The sequence below is a fragment of the Pempheris klunzingeri genome, chromosome 1, assembly GCF_042242105.1.
Source record: "Pempheris klunzingeri isolate RE-2024b chromosome 1, fPemKlu1.hap1, whole genome shotgun sequence".
In the NCBI taxonomy this organism is placed as follows: domain Eukaryota; kingdom Metazoa; phylum Chordata; class Actinopteri; order Acropomatiformes; family Pempheridae; genus Pempheris; species Pempheris klunzingeri.
The window spans coordinates 16,779,741-16,801,199 of NC_092012.1; the positions used below are offsets into that span (position 1 = coordinate 16,779,741).

The following is a 21,459-nucleotide window of genomic DNA, read 5'->3' on the forward strand; positions in this document are numbered from 1 at the left end:
GAAAGTTCAGAGGGGAAGAAATTGTTTGTCTTCAATTTCAGTAGGAATTGCCATCCAAAAAGTAAAGATGAAATAAATGTTGGATGTGGACCTTTGCCACTGAATTCAGGCAAATGTGTTTTATGTGTTTAAAAATAGGGTTAACTGAGCAGGAAGGAAGAATCAAAAAGGTGCTGCGGTGATTTGGATGTTACTGAAAGTTGGCACGTTTAAAACCCGCTCTACTTTGAGAGACACTTGTGGCAGCTGATTTGTTCTGTGTGGTTTAATGTATTGCAGATGGTATCTGTTGTTTTTTTTATATATATATATATAGACGCCTCGGTTCTGCAGTTTGTTATCCAGGTATGAACACCTACTGTTACAGTGCCACGCTTGGAGTGTTAGCAGCTTGTTGTACCAACTCGCTGCCAGGCTGACCCGTCAGCTCACTGAACGCTTGTGAGGCAGTCACCTGTAGCTTCACGGCACACTGAACCCGGTCTGTCCTGACCCTTTAGACGAGTACTTGTCACTTGGCTTGGAAAACTTCTCAAAAGTACACTTGTGCTTCATACCTTTTCAGCTGTGTCTTTCCACACATGCGTCAGGCCATTGCAGAGGGTAAAAGGGATTTAAATATTTGAGTTGCCTCTGACTAAATAGGGCTTCTTTGAGCGTTGTCTGAAACATGTATAGTTGGGTGAAATGTAACGGCATAATAAATGATTTGTGCCATTATAAGTGCGAGGGGATCTACAGCAGCTATATTTATTAATCTGCTACCAGTATTAAAGTTATCCAATGATTCAACAGTGTATGCAAAATAATAATCTAGTTTCTTTTAATTAAGTAATTCTTTTATTTAGTCCTTTCACTAATTAAAATTAGTGAACAACCTGTGGCTGAAGTCAAAGCGCTCCATGTATTGAATCACAGATTCAACTATGAAATTACACTGAAAATCAGTAATGTTCATCTTTAGTTGTGGGGTTTTATCCACTGGCACGACTTGGTGTTGAATAACATTGGATCGGTGGAGAATTTTAGATGCAAAACACCTCGGTAATAGTATACTAAACGCCTATTTGAGCACACAGCAGAATGTCCCAGATACCTCTAAACACATCATTGTTGCTTCACAACAAACTGTCCGGGGACATTTCAGGAGCTTGCTTGTTCATTTGGATTGCGACTTAATGGCACAGTGAATTAAATGAGAGTGTTTTGTTAACACAGGAGAGGGAGAGATTATAGAGCGCTATAACACCTACAAAAAGACGAGAAACCCCATCCCACAGTAGACTTGAATCAGGAGATCAAATGCGACTGCATACAGTCGGAAACAAAGAGTAGGAGCGCTGTATTCATTACAGTTACAATAGAGTTAGCACTTTGGATAATGGTCCCTGCAGACTAAAGGCGCCGCTGACCCTACTGGCAGGAAAAACAACAGTTTAGAGGCAAAAATTGTATCAGCAAACACTTACAGCATCTGTCTCCGCTCACTCTGGCATCTACAGCTATGCTGTCATGCTGTATGGCTTTGTCTTTTTCATAACATTGTCTTTTAGATGTTTTCTTATGCCTGGGTGTTGACGCATCAGTCAGTGTAGTACAAAGAAATCCCCACACTCAAATCTGCTTATCATAGGTTAAAATATCTGCTGTGTGCGGTATGTGTGTATGTTCTTTCCTCGGCCACAGCCATTCAGCGGCCACCGCTGCCGCCCCAGGCATTTAAACTCCACCCTCGAGTGGCTACTTCACCTCGTAGAGAGAGACTCTGCTGTTATCCCTCAGCATCCCAGGGTGTAGTCTAGCTTTCCAACCGCACTTCTCCACCTCTGCTGCCAACCCAGTATACCTAAGCAATTTTCCTTTCGCAAGCCTCATCTACCGTATCCTCCCACGGGAGTGTAAACACCAAAATCTGCTGCTGTGTGTCTGACCCAAACACCAGGTTCTCGGCCTTGACGTCCTGCTCGCTGCTTCCTGTGGGATTATCAGATGTCTGTACTTAGCTGGGCTGCAGTACGCTTGGTCAGAACTGCTGTTGGCCGTTATGGATAAAACAGATTAATGTGTTATTTAGTGTTTTGCCTTAATTTCAACACGTCAGCATTTACTTGCAGGAAATTTGAAATTCTGAAAAAGTTTATTCCTCCATTCCTGTTTCTGTTCCTTATTCCACAGAGCACTGAAAGAACATATTAGACTAATTGTTTTTTGTCTAAGCTCATGTGAACAGCCCTCATTTATGTTAGTTTTAAGGTCATGGTGGGTCACAATTCACGATTCACTTTGTAAACCCTCACAAAGCTCTCTAAACTTTGCAGATATTTAAACTCTCTTCATTTTCTTCAATTCTTTTGCTTCGTGCCAGGTGAGCTGTGACTGTGCCGTCTTTGTCTCTCCGTGGACCTGCATGTGCTGTGGGCAGCCCCGGCCTGTCGGAGAGGACTGTGCTGCACTAGGAGAACCCATGGCTTCTGGCCCTCCATCTCCCTCTGTAGGCCGCAGGCTCAGGCTGCTGGAGCTGCTACTCGGGACCCTGCTGGTCTTGCTGGTTGCTGGGCTAGAACCAGTTGTGGGTCAGAAGGTCTACACCAACACTTGGGCTGTTCACATACCCGGAGGTCAGGAGGAAGCTGATCGAATTGCCAATAAACATGGGTTCATCAACTATGGACATGTAAGTACTAAGCTGCATTTTTCACTCTTCGTTTTTTTTCCTCCCTGCGTTTGTGGTGATAGAAAGTTCAGATATAACGAGAAATTCAAAGAGCTGCAGATCTTTAGACTGGGGGTGATGCAAAGGCCACATGTGAAAATAAAGCCACCACATTTTGAATATGCAAATAAAGGACTCTTCCACCTCCTGAAAGGTGACATAAAAGCAGGGGAGCTTGCTGCTCTTTTACACTTTATACAGTTTATCTTTGCTGTGCGTCTAATAAGTGATTTGTTATTTCTGTCTTTATCATCTATCAATATCCCGCTTTGGCTTATGTATATAACACCTTATTTATGATTGTTATGACAAGACTCTTTGTTATTATTTCTGCTCCTGTTCCCTATTGTTTTCCAATTTTTCAATCCAAAGACAAAACACTTACAAAATCTAAAATTGAAATGTATTAATTCCGAATCTAATAATCTATGATTTGTCAGTTAGAGAACCTATTCATATATTCAATATTCAGCCTGTTACCTGACTGTAGTGAGTGATGTGGCCACTGGCTATGAAACTGGTCAGTGCCTCAGTGTGATTTAAAAGAATCTTTTACAGGGCATTCGGTTGGATGAGCATTGTTTTGTTGTTTTTACAAGAATCAGGATTTTGTACAAATGGACTGATCAAACATATGCTGCAACAAAAGATTTTTTTTTCCACCCTGTTTGTTTGCTTGGTGGTGAACCAGTTCTGACGGTAGTCTAAAGCCACAGTGTACAACCATGTCTAAAGCTGGGAGCAGATCTGAGGATAGGTGAACACTACAAAGGCTAGATACATGGCTAATGACTTTACTTTCCAGTAACAAACACAGAGCTTTTAATGTTTTTAGACGTATTGTGCAACTGAGTAAATAGTGGACCAAACACTGAATGGTAGGATATAGTATCTCCCGGATTTCCTTTGAGCGCAAGAGTTCTCGCATGAGAATGGATCAAAACACCCATGGATGTTTGTCAAAGAAATGATTTGCTTGCTTATTTGTGTGGAAAAGAAACCTGTTTCGTGTCAGATTGTGGAGAGAGAGAGAGAGACGTGGACTATAAACTCTGCAGAGAGAGAGGTGAGTTGACTTTAGAAGAGCAAGCTGACTTTAAGTTGAGCTGTGGGTCAAAACCTGGGTGACCTGGATTATGAAATTACCCTTTCACTCAAGCCACCGCACTTAACTTCTCCGTCTGAAAATCATAAAGTTCAGACACGTATCCAATACACTGATCAGGCTGACAGCGACTGGATCAAAACGATTAAAATTCCCAAACGCCACAGACTGCATGATTTTATCTCCTGATTGACAGCAGCTACTTGCTCAGACTTTGACAGACTCCTTCCGAAATGGCCCGATTTGTTGCAACTTGCAGAACAAATTGGTGTGTGTGTGTATTCAGAAAGCAAATATACTGTACAACAAAAGCAGGTTTTTAGTCAGTGGCTTTTATCTTGAGAAAGTTTTGAATTATTAAGATCTCATATGCCCCTTGGCACAGTCGGTATGGGCGCTGTACGGATAAACACTTCCTGTGTGCTTCAGTGACGCGTTCCTCTTTATATGGCTTCCTGTTTGACCTCAGTGCAAACTAATTAGCCAAGTTATCCTCCTTCATCATCACGTCCTCGTCTGGAAAAAAAAAAGTAAGACTTTTTAAATTAGTTTAATCTTCAATAGGACCACAGGAGTTTTTGTCTACGTTTGCCATATCAGCATGCATTTATCTCGATAGAAAGTGCATTTTTTTGGCTTTTTACCAGTACATTTTTGGCAATGAATATCTGTTGTGGTGTTGGACGTACTTACTTTGTACTTAACAAAAAGCTCAAGGCTGTAACCGTTCTGCTGATTCTTCTTTCAACCACAAACTCTCTAAATTAACTTTCAGAGTATCAAAATCTATGTGCTGTCAACCTTATCTTTCTGCCTAGATGTGTAAAACATAGCAGATGTTGATGTTGTACTCATTGGCCAACTACTTCAAGTACAATTGTATTTTCTGTAAGTGACATTAAGCAACTATAACATCATCTGTTCCTCCCAACTTGCTTTTTAGAAAAAATGCAAATGAATCACAGACCTATAATTAGTGTATTGCACAATATACCTTTAGACTTGTAATTACAGGAGGTGTGACACTGCACTAAACGACGTTTATGTACAAAGTGTAACATAGAAAAGTGAGAACATTTTTCATGGTAATGAAAATAGTGCATTTGTCTTTTTTTAAAAAAATGAGTAACAAAGCCAATAGATAACATGTGACTTCATGCAGTTGCTTGATTTCATGGCCTCACCACTTTTCCAGGGAACCCTGTTCTGTTGCACCATATGGTCTTCTTGGTCATGACCAGGAATGTTATTTGTGCTCTGAATCACAGCATGCAGACTAATGAGTAATCCTACACACTTAAATCCTTAAACTATGTGTTGCCCGTGGACAGTGAGGAACCCAGACAAAGCAATTACACCCATGTACGACATGGAGACGAGGAGATGTGTGGTTTGGTTGGTTCTCGGGAACGTGTTTAAAACCATTTTATGATATTTTGAGGCAGGGAAATGGGCTATTGTGTCTGACCAGAGGTAGCTTGACACAACATTTAGGATGGAAAAACTGGCAGAGCAGGGGCCTGTCTAATGAAGCAGGCTTAATAAGGTTAGCTGGATAAATGCTGAGTAAAGCCTTGAGCTCTCTCAAATCTGAAACATGGACCAGAGTAAAAACAGATGTTCCACGTTTTATACTGAAACCAGTTTTTCCTCTTATTAAATCAGATTTATAAGTCAGATCCCTGATGTGGCGTACACTTTTGTGCCTGAGAAGAAATAAGTTAAAATAACCCTGGTGCGACCCACCACATTGCTTAACAGATGATGCCAAAAAAAGCCTCACCGAACCCGGCACATGTCCTGTAGAAATAACCATAGAGGGCATCTTGTGCTGCTAAGGCCTCCAATCATTACCTTTAGCCTAAAGTACACGTGTTTGGCTGCTGGCACCAAATGAAAAAGTCTGTTTGATGTATCAAACAGAAATTCATGAGACAGATAGCTATTCACTGCCAAAAAGAAGAACCACTTTGTACCTATGCAAGTTATTCCTCTACTTGAGGAGGCTGCCTCTAGGCTGCCTCTAGTGTTAATAAGAAATGTTCAATGAAAAATTACATCAATTCTAATAAATAATCATCAGGATTGACCTGCTGCCCAGGTCTTTTTGCTGCAGGAGAACATGGGCTACATTTATAGCTGTGTGTCAGTCATTTATTATTAATTTTTTTTTTTGTAAAAAAAATTCCAAGTCCTTGGTCTTCTGCAATTATAAACTGACAATCTTTGGATTTGGACACTGGTTCAGGAAGCTTTCTGTTGGGCACATACAATCTGAGAACTGACAACACCACATTGACACGATCACCTGTTGAGTAAATGACATGGAACCGTCACATCTGTCAGCCATGTTAGCGCTGCACTCTCTTCGTTCATTTACTTTGAAAGGTGCGGTATAATCACGAGGGATGACGAGCATGAAGATGCACCAGCCTGACTGCATTCCAGTCCGCCTCTGCTCATTGATTAAAATTATGCCATTACTTTAGAGCCGGGAACAAACAAATCTGTTAAGCCTTCTTTTGCCTACAGCTGATGGGGAAGAGAGAGCCGCTTTGTGAGCTATGTGTGGCCAGGCGAGTCGGCGCTGTGGGGCTGTGCATGCAGCTCTGCGTCTGACTTTGCTGCTGTGAGCAGGTGTTGGAATTAGGCAGGAGAGCTTGAGGGGAGGATCAAAGACTGCAGCTGGGTAGGTTTTAAAGCTCTAATGATGGTTTTTATTTCCCCCTCACTCATTCTCCTCACGCTATGGCATCCATACCCCCCTGTACCCCAAGCATGTTAGATTTTTTTTGTTCCTCCTCCATGACACACGAACACAATAATTAACACAATAATTAAGAACATCGCAGCGTTAAAACGTACCTGTGTAGCCTTATATATCGCAATTGTTGAGTAGATCATTTAGATAATTATTTGACATGATTTTGCTTATTGATGAGCTACAGATTTTCTTTAATGTGTTATAATACCTTGAATGTTGCACCTTTAAAACTGCACCCTCAATTTTATGTCTTTGTAATGTGATGAAGACCTGTGACGGTTTCCCTGAATGCACAGCATCCAAAACCCAAAGATAATAATTTCACTCTAATTTTGATCTTTTTTGAATCTTTTCAGCTCTAGTGAAAATATTCACAAATTTATGAAGAAATTTGTAAAAAGCAAACAAAGTTAATTAATTCACTTCATTACTGTAATGACATAATTATTGTTTAGTAATTCAAGGTGATTTCGATGGGAAGTTCCCTCTTTTTTTTTTTTTTTTTTTAATATTAGATGTTACGTTTATCACTTAATATATAAAGTTATTGCTGGTGGGCTTTCTGTGTCTTTAGTTTTCACAGCGTGACTCTAGTCAGTCCTCAGGGTGCCTTTGTAGAATTTGGCATGTTTGAATTATTTGCATTTGCATTTGTTGTCTTTGTGTGTCCTGTTTTTGGTCGTTACTAATCAGTCCAGGCGAGCTATGCAGTGTGACAGTAGGGCTGGTGGTTTTGTCTGTGAGGAAACTTCTAGGCAACGTTGTCTGACAGCAGCATATCATGTAAAACTCCTCTTTACTTATTTGTCATGTGCCGTTAAAATTCCTCCCTTTTTTTTCATTGTTTCACAGAAGAGATGCAATAGTAAGGAATATTAATATTAATACACCTGAAATAAAGTCCTCCTTATCCTTTTTAAAAGTAAAAGGTTGCCGTGACCAAGTGGTGTGCAAATGAATTACACCTCTCAGTTTGACTCCACTTCCAGATTATAGGGTCATTTTAGAACGAGAGGAATAATTAAAACTAAGTTAAAGTCATAAAATTAAGAAACGGCTGACTCACACGGCGGCAAATGGGCATTAACTGCTAACTTGCATCTCTGGGTGGGTATTTTACACTTTAAAGGCCTTGTTCTTGCTCACATCATCAGACTTGCTCTGGAGTTTTCCATGGGAGACTTACATTTTTGTGCTATTTCTGGTTTAATTGTGCCTCCATTATGCTGGTATTTAAATAAATAGCGAAATGGAATGAAAGGGATTGCTATTAGTGGTAAGAAGTGATTTGATAAGGATGACTGACACAAGTTAAATAAATCTGAAGAATCATTACAGTGTAATCTGTGAGTAGGTTCAGACGGCAGCCAGATCAAAAGCTCCATTTAATAATGTATCAGTTGTGGTCATGGCTACAACAGAAGCACCCCGCTTTATTTGATCTATAAAGCTTTTCTGGTTAAACTGCTGGATTTCTTTTCATTTTTTTTAGGTCACTCGTGTTTTGAAACATTGTGTCTTTCTGTCAGTCGCCTCAGGCATTCAGCATCTCTTCCATCTTGTGTGCAGCTCATGAAAGTTCCCTTACAGATGATGAGTCGAGCCTCAATATTTAACTCGCTCTTTGCAGTGTTGCCGGATGCCTGTCTTGCTTTACCTTGTGTCGAGCAATTTACTGCCTGTGGATTAATTGCATTAATCTTGTTTACAAAGGCGATGATGTATTTACTGTCTTATTTTCAGAGGAGTAAAGCCGCACTAAGAACTTCTAACGTGTGCTTCAGTGACTTAGTTTTACATTTTCACGAGATAAAGGTAAGTCTGCTTGCACAAAGCTTGTGTCTTAAGTATTGCATCAGGGGTGTCAATAGCACCATTTCCAAGAACGTATACGTCATATTTCCTACTTCCTTCATTCATGGAAAAATGTCACAACCAGAGGTGGGAGAAAAAGATGATAAATGAATAACTGGTATATCCCTGCTCTCACTTCAAAGTAAACTGGAGCATTTCTCAGAAGCGTGTCACTTCCTTCTTGTGAACAGTGGTTTCTGTTAGCGGCGGTGGATGAAAACGTCTGTGTTTGTAAGGCTGCTCTATTTAGAGGCTAACTGCCTTCATAGCTTGTTCTGCTGGTCCACCCCGGGGCTTTGCATGTGAGGGAGGATTGTGTTTGGCATACTGTGCCCTCACTGTACTCCATGGCACCATCTTGGCCTATTTCTTCTATCTTGTGTGCTGATTTCTTCCCCCCTCTCTGAAGTGGTTAGATCCTCTCTATGAAGCATATTAATATTCTGTACAGCACAAGATTAAAGAAGGAGCAAAAGAGATGGATATTATCTGAAGAACATGAAATGACACTCTCCTATCAGCAACTCATGACATAGCACCGCACTTAAAGGCAGCCTCTGTAGGACCTTCACTTTAATCCAGGCGGAGAGACGAACTCTTAATCTTCTCCTTCCACATGTGATTAGTTTTTCCTTGTATTTTTTTTTTTGAAGATAAGATAAGATAGACTTTATTGTCCTGAAAGTAATTTGTCATGAATGTGTGCAGTATCTGCTGTTAAGAAATTACAAAATAACATAGTGTGTACATGCAGACTGTCACCACTTCACATGGGCACACACACACACACACACAAAATTTGCGCACTTCCCATCATATGACACCTGTAGTCATCACATTAGTGTATATAATATGTGTAGTAAGAGTAAAGCAGACTCACTCAAAATGGAATCATCATAGATTTACATGTGCACAGTTAAGATGAAGGAAAAAAAAATGGCCTTACAGGGGTTAGGCTCTGGCTAGCATGCTATTTAGGGTGTTGATGGATAGGAGGACAAAGGAGTTCTTCAAGTGCTTCAGTCTCCATTAGGGGGATTCTGAAGCGTCTGCCTGAGGGAAGAAGCTGGTACTCAGGGTGGAGGACATTGGTAGGATCTGAAACAATCTTCTGGGCCTCTCTGAAGTGTAGTAGTTTCGTCAAAGATAGCCTGGAGTGAGGGATGCTGCCCGACTCTCATGATTTTCATGGCTCTTTGTGTTATTGGGCTTTCAGCTGTCCACTGGGGTTGCAAAACCAGGCTGAGATACCATACTGGAAGATTTTCTCAACTACGGGCACAGTAGAAGAGGAGTTGGTTCCAAAGACCTTCCGCCTACGAAGGAAGTGTAGCTGCTGTTGGACCCTCGTACAGACATCTTCTACCTGAACAGTCCATGCCAGTTTGCACATTATGTTATAAGAGTCAGCCCTGGCTATGTGCTGGTCATGGATAACTACTGCTGAGAGGTCTCCAATGGATGTGCGGGCATAGTGTTTGTGACACTACTGGACAAGACCCAGAGACCCAGGATGGTTGCATCATCAGAGAACTTTATCATGTCACTGTTAACAGTGCAGCTCGTACATTCATAAGTGCACTGGGTGAACAGGACCTGTGAACCTATGCACTCCTGGCGTGGGTCTGTTCACCCTGACCTGCTGATAACGGTACCTGATTTTACAGGCTACATAAATCAGAACTCCCCATAGGGCCTTGCAGTATCAAATGTAACCACAAAATACCTTTTAAAGTCATTGTGTAATGACACTATTTGTATGTGATGCTTTTAGATCACATTTACGCGCAGTCAATATGCCACTGTGCATTCTCTCAAAGTCTAGAAAAATGTTTTGAAGGTTTCTCACGATGAAATGAAGCCTGTGTGATCTGCTCAGAACAAAAGGAACCAAAATATGTCTAAATGTATATTTAGACCAACTTTGGTTAAACTAACGCTGCTAAGCTAAGCCACCACACAGTGACATCAACTATGTAGTTGAGACGTAATTGGTTCTTTTCACTTGTAGAATTTTACTGTGAAGCAGGAGAGTACTTTGACGTATTGATTTGTGGTCAGTGTTTTTGTTTGTCCTTCTCTCTCTCTTTGGCAGTAAAGAAAATACACCAGGCATTAATCTTTCATTTCTTTTATTCTCACTTTGCACAATATTTGTGCATAAGTTACACCCCATGGACTTGAGTAATTTCTGAGTTTGAGTTTAATCATTTATTAACCTCTGTTATTAGCAGTAAACGGCTACATTTCTTGTATTTGTTAAGGAAGGTGAAGTGGTCTGTATGTAGTTTATGGAACAGGAAGTGGAAGCACATTTTGGTGTTAAATGTGCTGTCTCGCATGCATTTTAAATAGTTTGTGCAAGAGTGCTTGAAATTATCACGACATGCGTTTTTACAGAGATGTTAAATGCATTCTCTCTACTTTTGTTATGAAGGTGTTTTTTTTTAATCTTAAATTGGTAATTGGTGAACATCTCACCCTCTTCCTCTTTCTGTGGAGATATAATTGTGTAAACTGCAACAACTTAATTAAGAGGTTCTGCTAAACTGTTTGTTCTGTGTGTCCTGATAAGGGCTAAATTATTTCTGACCCATCACTCAGTTTCACTGCACAGTGCAACCAGTGTGAATTAGAAAACATCAGAAATGAGATTCTGGAGTCCATAATTGGACTCTGGAGAAGTGAAGCAATTAACTGTGGGGAAATGGAAGGGGGGGGGGTTAAATAAATTTGCTAGAAAATGTACTGACAGGATATGATTTGGCCTGGAGATGATGGGAGAAGAAGCTCCCTGTTGAGCACTGAATGGATCTGCATGATTTGTACAATCCCACACAGGTGCTTCCTATTTTTTCCATTTTGCTGCATCGCCACCAAACAACTGCCAGAAGCGAGATGCATCAACGTTGTCGCAAAGCCTCATCAGGATTAAATCCACGCCTCTTTGCTCGTACTTTATCTTTCTGTGAAGTGAACTTTTTGAAATGCCACACAGAATGACCTGTTTGTGTTTTTTCTGCAGCTGCATTGAGTTGAATAATAAGGTTTCATCAACAAAAATGCAGCTGTGTCAGTAAACACGCCCACATGAAAAATGGAAAGAGCCTTTCAGGAATTGATTAAAATTGAGAGGGTTATTCCTCATTTATGTCGTTTAATATTTGCGATCTCCTATGCTCTGAACGTTAAGAAATAGGATGTGCTTTATGATTCTAATGTAAACACAAAAGGAGCCATAAACTGGGGCACGATGCATTTAATATATCTGGGAGATGTGGCACATAGATAATTTTAAAGTCAGCCTTTGGAGCAAATATCATTTAATCACTATGAGTATGATGAATTCCTTTTCATTGCTCTACGTTGAACACTTCCTTTATTGACAAAAGAGCACCCATAGTGAGCCTAAGAACACTTTTGTAATATTAATACGATTTTTGCTGATTCTACCCTCTCCATTCCTTTTTAAATGTACCTGTATCTTGCAAACTTGGGGAGGGAAACCAGGTATTGAACCAGCATCACCGTTAGTATTCATCCATGATATGTTACTATACCCTGAGGGCCTTTCCAGGGTCCTTGAGTCAAACACGTTGCTCAAACACACCAACTATATAGATTTCCACCTCTGAATATTTCATTATGCTTAAGCATGTTTTGTAAGCTGGTTTACTTGTCCAATATCTTCATTAATCTTTAACACACCACTCTGTGTGCTGTGGCTCTGGCCTACTTTAGCCAGTGAGAGCTGATGGCTCTAACAGAGAGCGCAGCGCTATGCAGCTAGCATAGCATGTCCCTTTAGAGATGGCGCTGCTTTGAAGTGCAGCAATGATAACGCCGCAAACACAGTTCACAGTCAGAAGCGCTGGATTTGGGCGCCTCGTTTGGTTCAGACCCATTAAGACGCTGAGCTTTTCATCCAGCCAGGGGTTGTATTGTTTCTCATCTCAGTGTGGTTGATCAGCAGCAGAGTGGTGCATCTCTGCAGCGTCTTTGCTCCCACTGCCTTTGGTTCTTGTGTTGCTGTCGATGACGGAGCCTCCTTTTATTCCACAGTCCGGCCTCGCTCTCACTAAGTAGACCCAGATCTCACTTCATCTCAGTGCAGCTGCTCTTCTTTGAAAGTTAATGAACTGCAGAGATTGACTTGTCCCGTATGCTCTGCTGGAGACTTCTGTGTTGGGAGGAAGGACTTTGGAGCTAATACACTAGAAATTAAATCCTAAACCATTACCATTGATGTGTTTTGAAATATTTGCATTCGCCATCTTAAATGGAAGTATCTTAATTTATCTCTGTTATTTTTGGAACACCTGATGATGGCAACAAAAATGATAGCAGAAAGAAAGGGATTTAATCTTAAGGGGAGATCTATCATGTTTTGTTCTCATACTTTAAAAGCATTTTAAAGTAATTTATAGAGGAAATCTTTGTACATCGTTTAAAGAAAGAGATGACATTGCACTTCAGAAATCCAATAACTACACAAGGTGAAACTGAATTGCCCACATATTAAAACACTGCAGTCACATTTTTAGGACGATATAGTCGTCAGTTTGCCATCTCGCCATTCAAATGCACAAGCATGACGACTTGCAATGCACTTTGAAAATAAGTAAGAGAATGGGACTAGTCCTGAAAGGCATGTATGCCACATTTTTTACGACTATACGACTGTGGTTCACTCGTGGCGTACATCCTAATAGCTGATTTAAAAAAAAAAAATAAAATAAAAAAATAATGAGTGAATGAATGAATAAATGAGTTCTGAGCCGTGAACTTCAGTCTGTTTGTCATCATTCATCAGCAGCAGCTTCACAGACTTGCTGAACAAAATAGAATCACGCCTACGCTTCTTACAGCTGCAAAACAAGACTGGCAACCAGAGGTCTACCTTTTTTATACTTGTTATTTTTGTGCACAGAAAGTGTTGTGGCAGGAAAAAAAGGAGAAAAAGCTACCAGTCTGATCTTCATTATGTCCAAGCATGATGCCTTCAGTTCCCCAAACTTACTTGTGTCCCTGAGTTCCAGCCAATGAGAAACATTTTCAGGCTGCAGACCTTTTGTAGATTTCATTATATTAATAATAATGCAACAGGGTTTTTGTGCAAAACATAATAACTGGACTAAATATTACCATATGTGTAGATTTAGCATTTCCTCATTAGATAATTCTGTTTCAAACCCAAAAGTTAGGAAAGCAGTATCTTATGCTGATGGCCTGAAACACCTTTCACTAAGAGAGATTTGTTCTCACAGCTCTGTACTGTCATTGTAGCACAACCACTGATAAGATTTAGTGACCCTGTATGTTTTTATCTTCTAAGATTAGATTATTAATCAAAAGGACACTGCGTCAGGTCAGACCAGTAATTGCTATCTTTTGAAAAAAACGGTCTGTGTTGTGACCCATGGTAATAGTTTTAATGGCCAACATCCTGAAGAGACAGGAGCTGTGCATGAATCAGTGTTCCTGAGGATGACATAAATGTCTGGATGAAGCCACCATTTCAGTTATTCTCCTTTTTTTAAAAAAAAAAAAAAGAAAAAGAAAATCAATCTGAAGACAAAGATGGAAAAAATAACAAACTGGTCAGCAGGAGGACATCTCCCGCCTGGAGCAAATGAGTGAACACCCATATTGCCAGTGGTCCTGGGAACTGCAGCAGCACTCCGTTATTACTCTGCTCTCCCACAGAGGAGCGATGGGGGCTGGGATGGAGCAGAACCATGCACAGGTCACAGGGGCTGTAACAAGAGCCAGATGTGCTGAGGGGACATGAAAATACATGGCCAGGCACCTCTCCCCAGCTCTTAGAAGTGAGCACATTTACATACAGACACACACACTCTCACACACTCTCACACACACACACACACACACACACACACACACACAGAGGGTTGAGGCATTTGAAGAATGTCAGTACTGAAATGGAAAGATCTACTTTTTTATGTTCAAATGTGATAATATTGGAAATAATAGCAGTAGGCTGCAGTTTTTGTACTTTGTATCACGTTTGTTCAGTTTTTCTAACAAAACATTCAAAACAACCTCTGTGGATAAAGGATCTGCTTTCTAAATGTATTAAAGCTGCAGGGAAGGTTTGCTCTACCGCTCAAGATGTCTCGATAAAGTTTTGGTAGCAAATAGTCACAGTACAGATGAAATGATCAGTTGATTAACAAAGTCAATTCATCATTTTATATGTTTTTCAAGCAAAAAACTGTAGTGAAAAATAACACTATTTGAATATGTCGTCTTGGGCTCTGGGAAGTTGTAAAGGGCATTATTTCACTATTAAGTTTTTGTAGACTCAGTAATTAATGGAATAACACAAGGAATAACTCCATCAGGTCAGATCACGTCATTTTGCTTTTATTTGATATTGTCTGTAAAATTCCAATATGAAGTGTTTTTATGGTTTTACCAAAATAAAATGCCATAACACTAAAGAAGCAGGCTTTTCAATGCAAGGTCATAAATTTGATCCCTGGACTAACGGTATCAATCTGGGTGGGGACACATCACTTTAAGGAAGGAAGCCAATTCATGGGGCAGTTAAACTGCGCTTATCCGTCTGCTCCATTGGCCACGAGATAAAACTGTGGTTGTACTGGGCAGCTTCCAGCTGTGAATGTGTCCTTGTTGCTGAAAACCACCATCCTTGCTAAATGTATTGACACTGGATTCACATAGTTAAAAGTCCTGGTCATGGTTTCTGATTTAATTATTAATAAGAAGCACTTCACGTCTCCGTTCTCAGTTCAGTGGCTGAACAAAACAATTGTTAAGCTGCTGGCAGCTGAGGTGAGTCTCATTGTTCAGCACTGTGTTAGAGGTAACTGATCTGTCTGTGGATGTAGTTGGTTTTGGCTTGTATCTCATGTCATGGAGCACATAATGAGGACAGGAAGCTCTTGTCTGACTGGGCCTGTGTGGCCCAGCCTCCCTCCTCATGTTGTCCACATGCTCAGCGACACGCACACACAAGCTGACCTGGGAGGCGGAGCAGTCGTTTGCGGTGCAATTTGAAAAGAGTAAGGGGCTTAGATCTGATAAGACAATGAAAACAATGAGGTGAACGTTTTTAAGAGCCTCTGACTAGCCTAACAGAGGCAGCAGTGTGGGAGGAATGCGGCATTTGGGTGGAGCTTTTTTTTTATGACGGCTGCAAGTGATTTTTTTTTTTTTTTTTTTTTTTTTGTCTTTGTAACAGGAGTCCTGCTAAGTTGTAGCAGATCTGCAGTTTTGAGCTGTTTGGCTGTGCTGCAGTGTAGCAGAGATACTGGATTTAGATTTCAGATCAGGTGTCGTTATCACCTATAGAGTGAGTTTAGCTACACAGGCCTGCCTGGGGTGGAAAAACAGGTTTCTACTGGAGAGGATTCCAGTTTTGTGCTGCTGGTAACAATGGGGATCAAATTCTAATGATAATTACACTGTTTCGTGATATACATGTTACAAATGCATGTACAGTGCCTGCCAGTACGCTTTGTCTTTTCACTCTGCGTCTTGTCAGGAACATCTTGTTTCTCTTGTCAGTAGCCTTTTCATCTCTTGACTGAATGACCTCGAGACGTCGATACAGTTGCTTTTATTCACATGTGGCGGCCTTGAAAGAAATCTTGTCAAAATATTGTTTGGAACAAAGTGGCTAATTAAAAATATCAAGGAAACAAAAAACACCTCTTTTGCTTTTTGTGCCATCTTTTTTTTAAATTCATTTTTCAGAGCCAGTCACGCATCCATCTGTTTCCTCCTCGCAGTGTTGCACTCTGAGTAGGTGCTTATTTGTTTTTGAATGTTTCCAGTAATGTTTTGGTTACCTGCCAACTTGGCAGAAATGGTTCCTAAATGCGTTAGAGGTAGAGCTTTTTGATTTTTCTTTTTTTTTTTTCCATTTCCTTTTTAAAGAGTGTTTGTTCTTCCAGGATGTTATATCATCTGTTTTATTGATGTGACAGCCTCTCAGTATTCTTCAGTTTCCATGTAAGCCCATAAAATTGACTAGTTGAAGGTTGACAGTCCAGTGACACAAGATCTAAAACACAGGATTTCTTTCTAGGTCATCTATCCATGTTGTAACGAAAGTGGTAGTTTGCACGCCTGTGTACAGTATCAGTTGTTGGTGTGTGTGTTTGAATGTTCATGAATATTTTATTGCTGATGTAAGCTGTGCATCAATGAGTTACAGTCTCCCTCTCCCCCCACCTCATCAGATGTTTGTGAAATTGAATCCCTGGATGCATGCTATTGAAGACTGAGCTGATCTTCTTTATTGTGTGTGATGATTTTGCTGACTGAACTAGATGCCTTATACAGTCGGTTTTTAACTGTGGGATCGGGAACACTACAGATAGCTGGCTCCTTGCTGCTGGGAGTGAAAATATGCAGTAACTGTATGTTTGGTTCTGGTCACATTAAGATGGGTTGATATTGCTAAAATCAATGGGACGATTACAATAAAGAAAGTGTTTGATTGGTTAATCTGCAAATACTTTTTAATGCATAAAATGTCGTAAAATGCGTTTCACAAATCAAGGTGACCTCTTCAAGTAGTTTGTTTTTATCAGGCAAACAGACCAAAAGAAAAGCAGCAAATTGCCACATATTGGCAACGTTTGCGACAATGCAGTTGTGCGGCATGTGCTATAACCAGTTAACTGCCAAGGTGCTCCCACATATTTGGTATTTTGATCATAAATAATAACTCCTTTAGTCTATTTGGGAAAGCATTGTTTAAGTCAAGCCTCAAATATAAAAGAATGATCCCCATCTCTTCCACTCTCTGAGGCATACAGCTTCTTAATACTGTGGACACCTGAAGCTCAGGTATCATTTTGGTTTTTTGCACTGAAAATGTCTAATTCATGCATCCCTATATTTGAGCCCTATTTGATTAAAATGTGTCTCAAACTGGTGAAAAACTGACTGTCCAGAAGCCAAAGATGTTCATTAAACAGCAATAAAAGATGATGAAAGGAATCGAATCAAATCACATTATCGCATTTGGGACACTGGAAGCTGTGAATGTTTGCATTTGGGCCTAATTAATTTATGGCAAATAGTTTCCTTTTGTTCAACTTATTGATTAATTAACGAGTCACTCGCATATAAAATGACATTTCATCCAATCACATGGTACATATGTTAAACAACAACTTAAATGATTTTGTTTTTGAAATAGATTTGTTTGAAGCAACACAAAGTTTACATAATGTAATGGCATCATCAACATGCAGTTCCATTAAAATGTAATGACTGATCAACTTGCACTAATTAACATTGTTGGAGATTTAGTTGAATAATGAAGTGCCTCTTAATGCATCTATATGTTCTCCAACTGTGTGAGCTTTCATTGAATTATGGAAGATGATCCTACTGAACATGCTCATGTGTTTTAAAACACAGAACTCCTTTTCCATCACATTCATTTCCATTCATTTGGACATTTGTATTCACTGTTGGGAGGAACTGGCAGTGTTGCCGTCCATACATCGTGATGTAAATGTAAATGTTATTCTACACTCTGCGTGCACCAGAGCTGCTTGTTAAACTGGGCCCTCAATAACCTCCAAATGTCCAGATTCCTGTCATATTTACCAATATACAGGCAACCAACTGCAGAGGAAAGACTGAAGAGGTTGTTTTTGAGAAGTGTCCATCTGTTTGGATCTGTTCCTCTGGAGGCTGCTTCAGCTCAGGGAATGTTACCAATGTTGTGGACAGGATACTGTGGTGGCTATAGCTGGTGAGCCTCAGAGACTCGCTCTCATTCCCAGGGCAGCAGTCCAGACGACTTCAGCTCTAGTTCCCCTCACTGTGCTCAGTCCTACGCTGCTGCGGCACAGTGGACGCACACCAGCTCCCAGGCTTCCCCGAAAGTCTAGTGCAGCCATTCCTCCACTTCCCGGTACATGAAGTAAACCAGGAGAACTGCAATTATGGTGCACTGGAAAGTCCTGAGCTGTGTTAAGCTCTTCCCAACAAGTGGGTTCAGTGTTTAGTCCACAGAAAATAGTCAGCCTCCCACTGCTTTCCAGACCTATAATACTAGCTGTTTATGAAAGAATCTTGCTCTCCCCCTCTGTCTCTCTGCCCCCCCACACACAACACAGCCTGGAACCCTTTATTATCCTAACTTTGGCACCAGGTTGGCTTGTTTGTCTATTTTTGGACTGTTCTTCATTTTTGTCCCAGCTTACTGCAACATCAGAATGGTGCGACCTGTTTCTTCAGGTTACAGGAAACTTGTATTGTTTTATGCATAGTCACAATAACACACTGAGTAAGAAATGTAGCGGGCACCACAAACTAATGTGTGCCTTTCAGTGTCTTTTTTCATTCCACTGTAGTGATTTTCTGGTAAGAGACATGATATTTATCCAAAAATAGATGAATACAAAACATGTTTTGTATTCATCTATATCTATCTACAAGCTTAAGAGAAATTGTAACAAATGTGGCTTGAAAATAAGAGGGATCAATGTCGTGTGATAAATAGCACGTTGAACAGAGGGTTTCTTCATAGGATGAAGTATCATGTTTGTGGTGTCGTCTGAGTCTAGGAAATGGTTGCGGTTGGCCTTCCTGTCATTGTCCCAGCCACCACACAGCAGTCTGGTCAGCTGGACGGTCGCTGTGTTTGGATCTCCAGACTGGACCAGACTCTTTAAGAGAGAGGAATGTCCCCCTCTGTGGGGCAGTGTGACCTGAAGTGCCACCACTGGACAACCACACGCTCGCTTATCGCCAGACAGGGCACACAGAGAGGACAAAGAACAGGACATAACTTTGTGTCAACATCAAGAGGGGGTCAAGTGAGTGATGTGCCAGTCAGCTGGATGACTAAACATGTTTTTTTGGTATTCCAAATCAACCATGTTTGTATTTTGAGTTCACAAGGAAAGGCACAATATTTTCCCCCTTTTTTTTTTTAATGTTTCCTTGTGGCTGCATTCCTGTATGTGTCACTATGGGCAGTGGTGAAATGTAACCAAGCTACTAAAGTACTGTATTTAGATACAGATTTGAGGCACTACTTCTCAATTTGAGTATTTCCACTTAATACTTCTACTTCACTTGATTACTTGATGAATTAGTTATCAAGAATTTGTTGGCAACTGTTGTTGCACATCACACTGTGATAAGTGATTAGTTGTTGTAAGTCATTTTTGGGAAGAGGCTGGGAATAACTATGACCCGATAATGATGATGAGCATGTAAATAGTCCTGCTGTAACTTGTGCAATAAAGCTAACAGGAGAGTGAGGGAGCTGTCAGCCCAGCACAGTTTGCACATGCCCACACAGTCTAGAGGAGACGTGTAAGCAGCTGTGTGGGTCCAGGGGTGTGGACGGACTTTAACGGGAGTCCTTCCATAGATACCTGCTGCGTAGGTTTTCATTTATAGTTAAGTGGCTGTTTCACCTGTGGATATCACCGCAATGCTAGACACATGTATTGTACATGATCAGGCCCTATTTATGCTTTACAGTAATTGAGTTTATTACATTCATTGTTTATTGCATTTATTTACATTGTGATGGTTACACCTGAACTTCTATTACGCCTCATCTCATTACTGAATGCAATTGTTGTGTTTACATCCCTTCACACTGTGATAAAACGAGCGAATCACATGCCATTGTCCATTCATATGGTATTGTTGTAGCCACCGTATCCATTATGTGTAGTTACGTATTTGAATGTAGCTGCAACAGCTATGTGTATAGGATTTATTGCGCTTAGCGCACACCTCTAAATCCGCCTTAACCCACACATTTACAGTGTATGCACTCTGTTCTGTTGTCAGTTGTGTGCAGTGACTGTGCAGTTTTTGAATCTAGCAGTGTGTTGTGATATGATATCGTGTTCTTGCACACAGTGGGGGGGCAGTTAAGTTTTGTTTGTGCGTCTCAATTTTGTTTGGATGCTGTGACAATCAAAACTCCCTCTGCCAAAAAAAATATCCACAGGATGAATTTATGGTGCTGTAAGGTCACTGGCAGTAACCAGCCATTGTGTTCTGCTCAGCTCCGTTGTTTTCGCTCTCGCCTGCTGTGAGTGAGATTGAGGAGGTGGTGGGGATGGAGAAATGCTCGATGTCTGTGTACTCAGACAACACTGAGCACATCATGTCTCCGTGAGGACCAATACAGGTGTGTTTGCAATGCTTCTCTGTTTGATGGCCATCTTTACCAGCAACCAATTTCGACCTGCGAGACTTTTCTCATTGTGTGACTGAGTTGTTTCACCTTTCAAGGTGTGTTCAGCACAATATCTAACAGCCAGACTCCGAGAACAGAACATGAGAGCAGAGGACGGATGAAGTTAACAGAAGTTTATTGTACTTGCCAGTCGTGAGTGTGTTGGATGTCGGAAGCTTAAAGACTCACTATGACAATGTCATCCAAACAGTGCTGTAGAAACAGCAGGGAAAATTAACACCTGTGCATTTTAATTGATCAAATCCGGTCAAGCACACAGCTTCTCCCAAACTGTAAAAATAAATCATTATCTGTGCTCACTTTTATGAGAACTTCAGTCTGTCCTAAACAGCTGGCTGTAAAGAGTGTTGGACTGAAATATACACGAACACGACATTCTCACGAACACACTTGGCACACATCCTGAGCGGGCTTGCGGTCTGACGCTGAAGTTGGCGAGATGGATACTGTGCTCATAATTGCTTTTGGTAATTCATCTTGTACGCACATCTTTCTCTCCACTCTTGTTATGTTAGCTAAACTGTATTGATTCAGGACTTGATAGCGGTGAGTTCTGTGCAAGGATCACATATAATATGCAGGGCAATACACAGCTTAATGTCTGTACCCTTGTAGTGTCTGAAACAATCATCTGATTGATATAATTTTGTGTCTGACCCAGCACAGCTTTATTTGACAGGGAGCTGAAATAAAGGCAGAACATGTCATATGAGTGTAATGTTGCCTGACAAGCCAGCGACTGCGTTTCATTCTCTTAATGTAGATGAGACCAGAGTTGTTTT

The 21,459-nt window shown here is 40.7% G+C and overlaps 2 protein-coding genes across 3 annotated transcripts in view; one reads left to right on the plus strand and one right to left on the minus strand.

Moving 5' to 3' along the window:
* The window catches only part of LOC139225377 (lysosomal protective protein), a 124,002-nt gene that overhangs the window by 42,333 nt on the left and 60,210 nt on the right, over positions 1-21,459 (minus strand). The gene's annotated exons all lie outside the window — the stretch shown is intronic.
* furina (furin (paired basic amino acid cleaving enzyme) a) overlaps positions 1-21,459 on the plus strand; it is a 73,351-nt gene that overhangs the window by 3,310 nt on the left and 48,582 nt on the right. The window contains exon 2 of the mRNA XM_070856157.1: positions 2,366-2,674. Within this exon, the coding sequence (XP_070712258.1) occupies positions 2,408-2,674 (267 nt within the window). The 5' untranslated portion in view covers positions 2,366-2,407. The remainder of the gene's footprint in view (positions 1-2,365; positions 2,675-21,459) is intronic.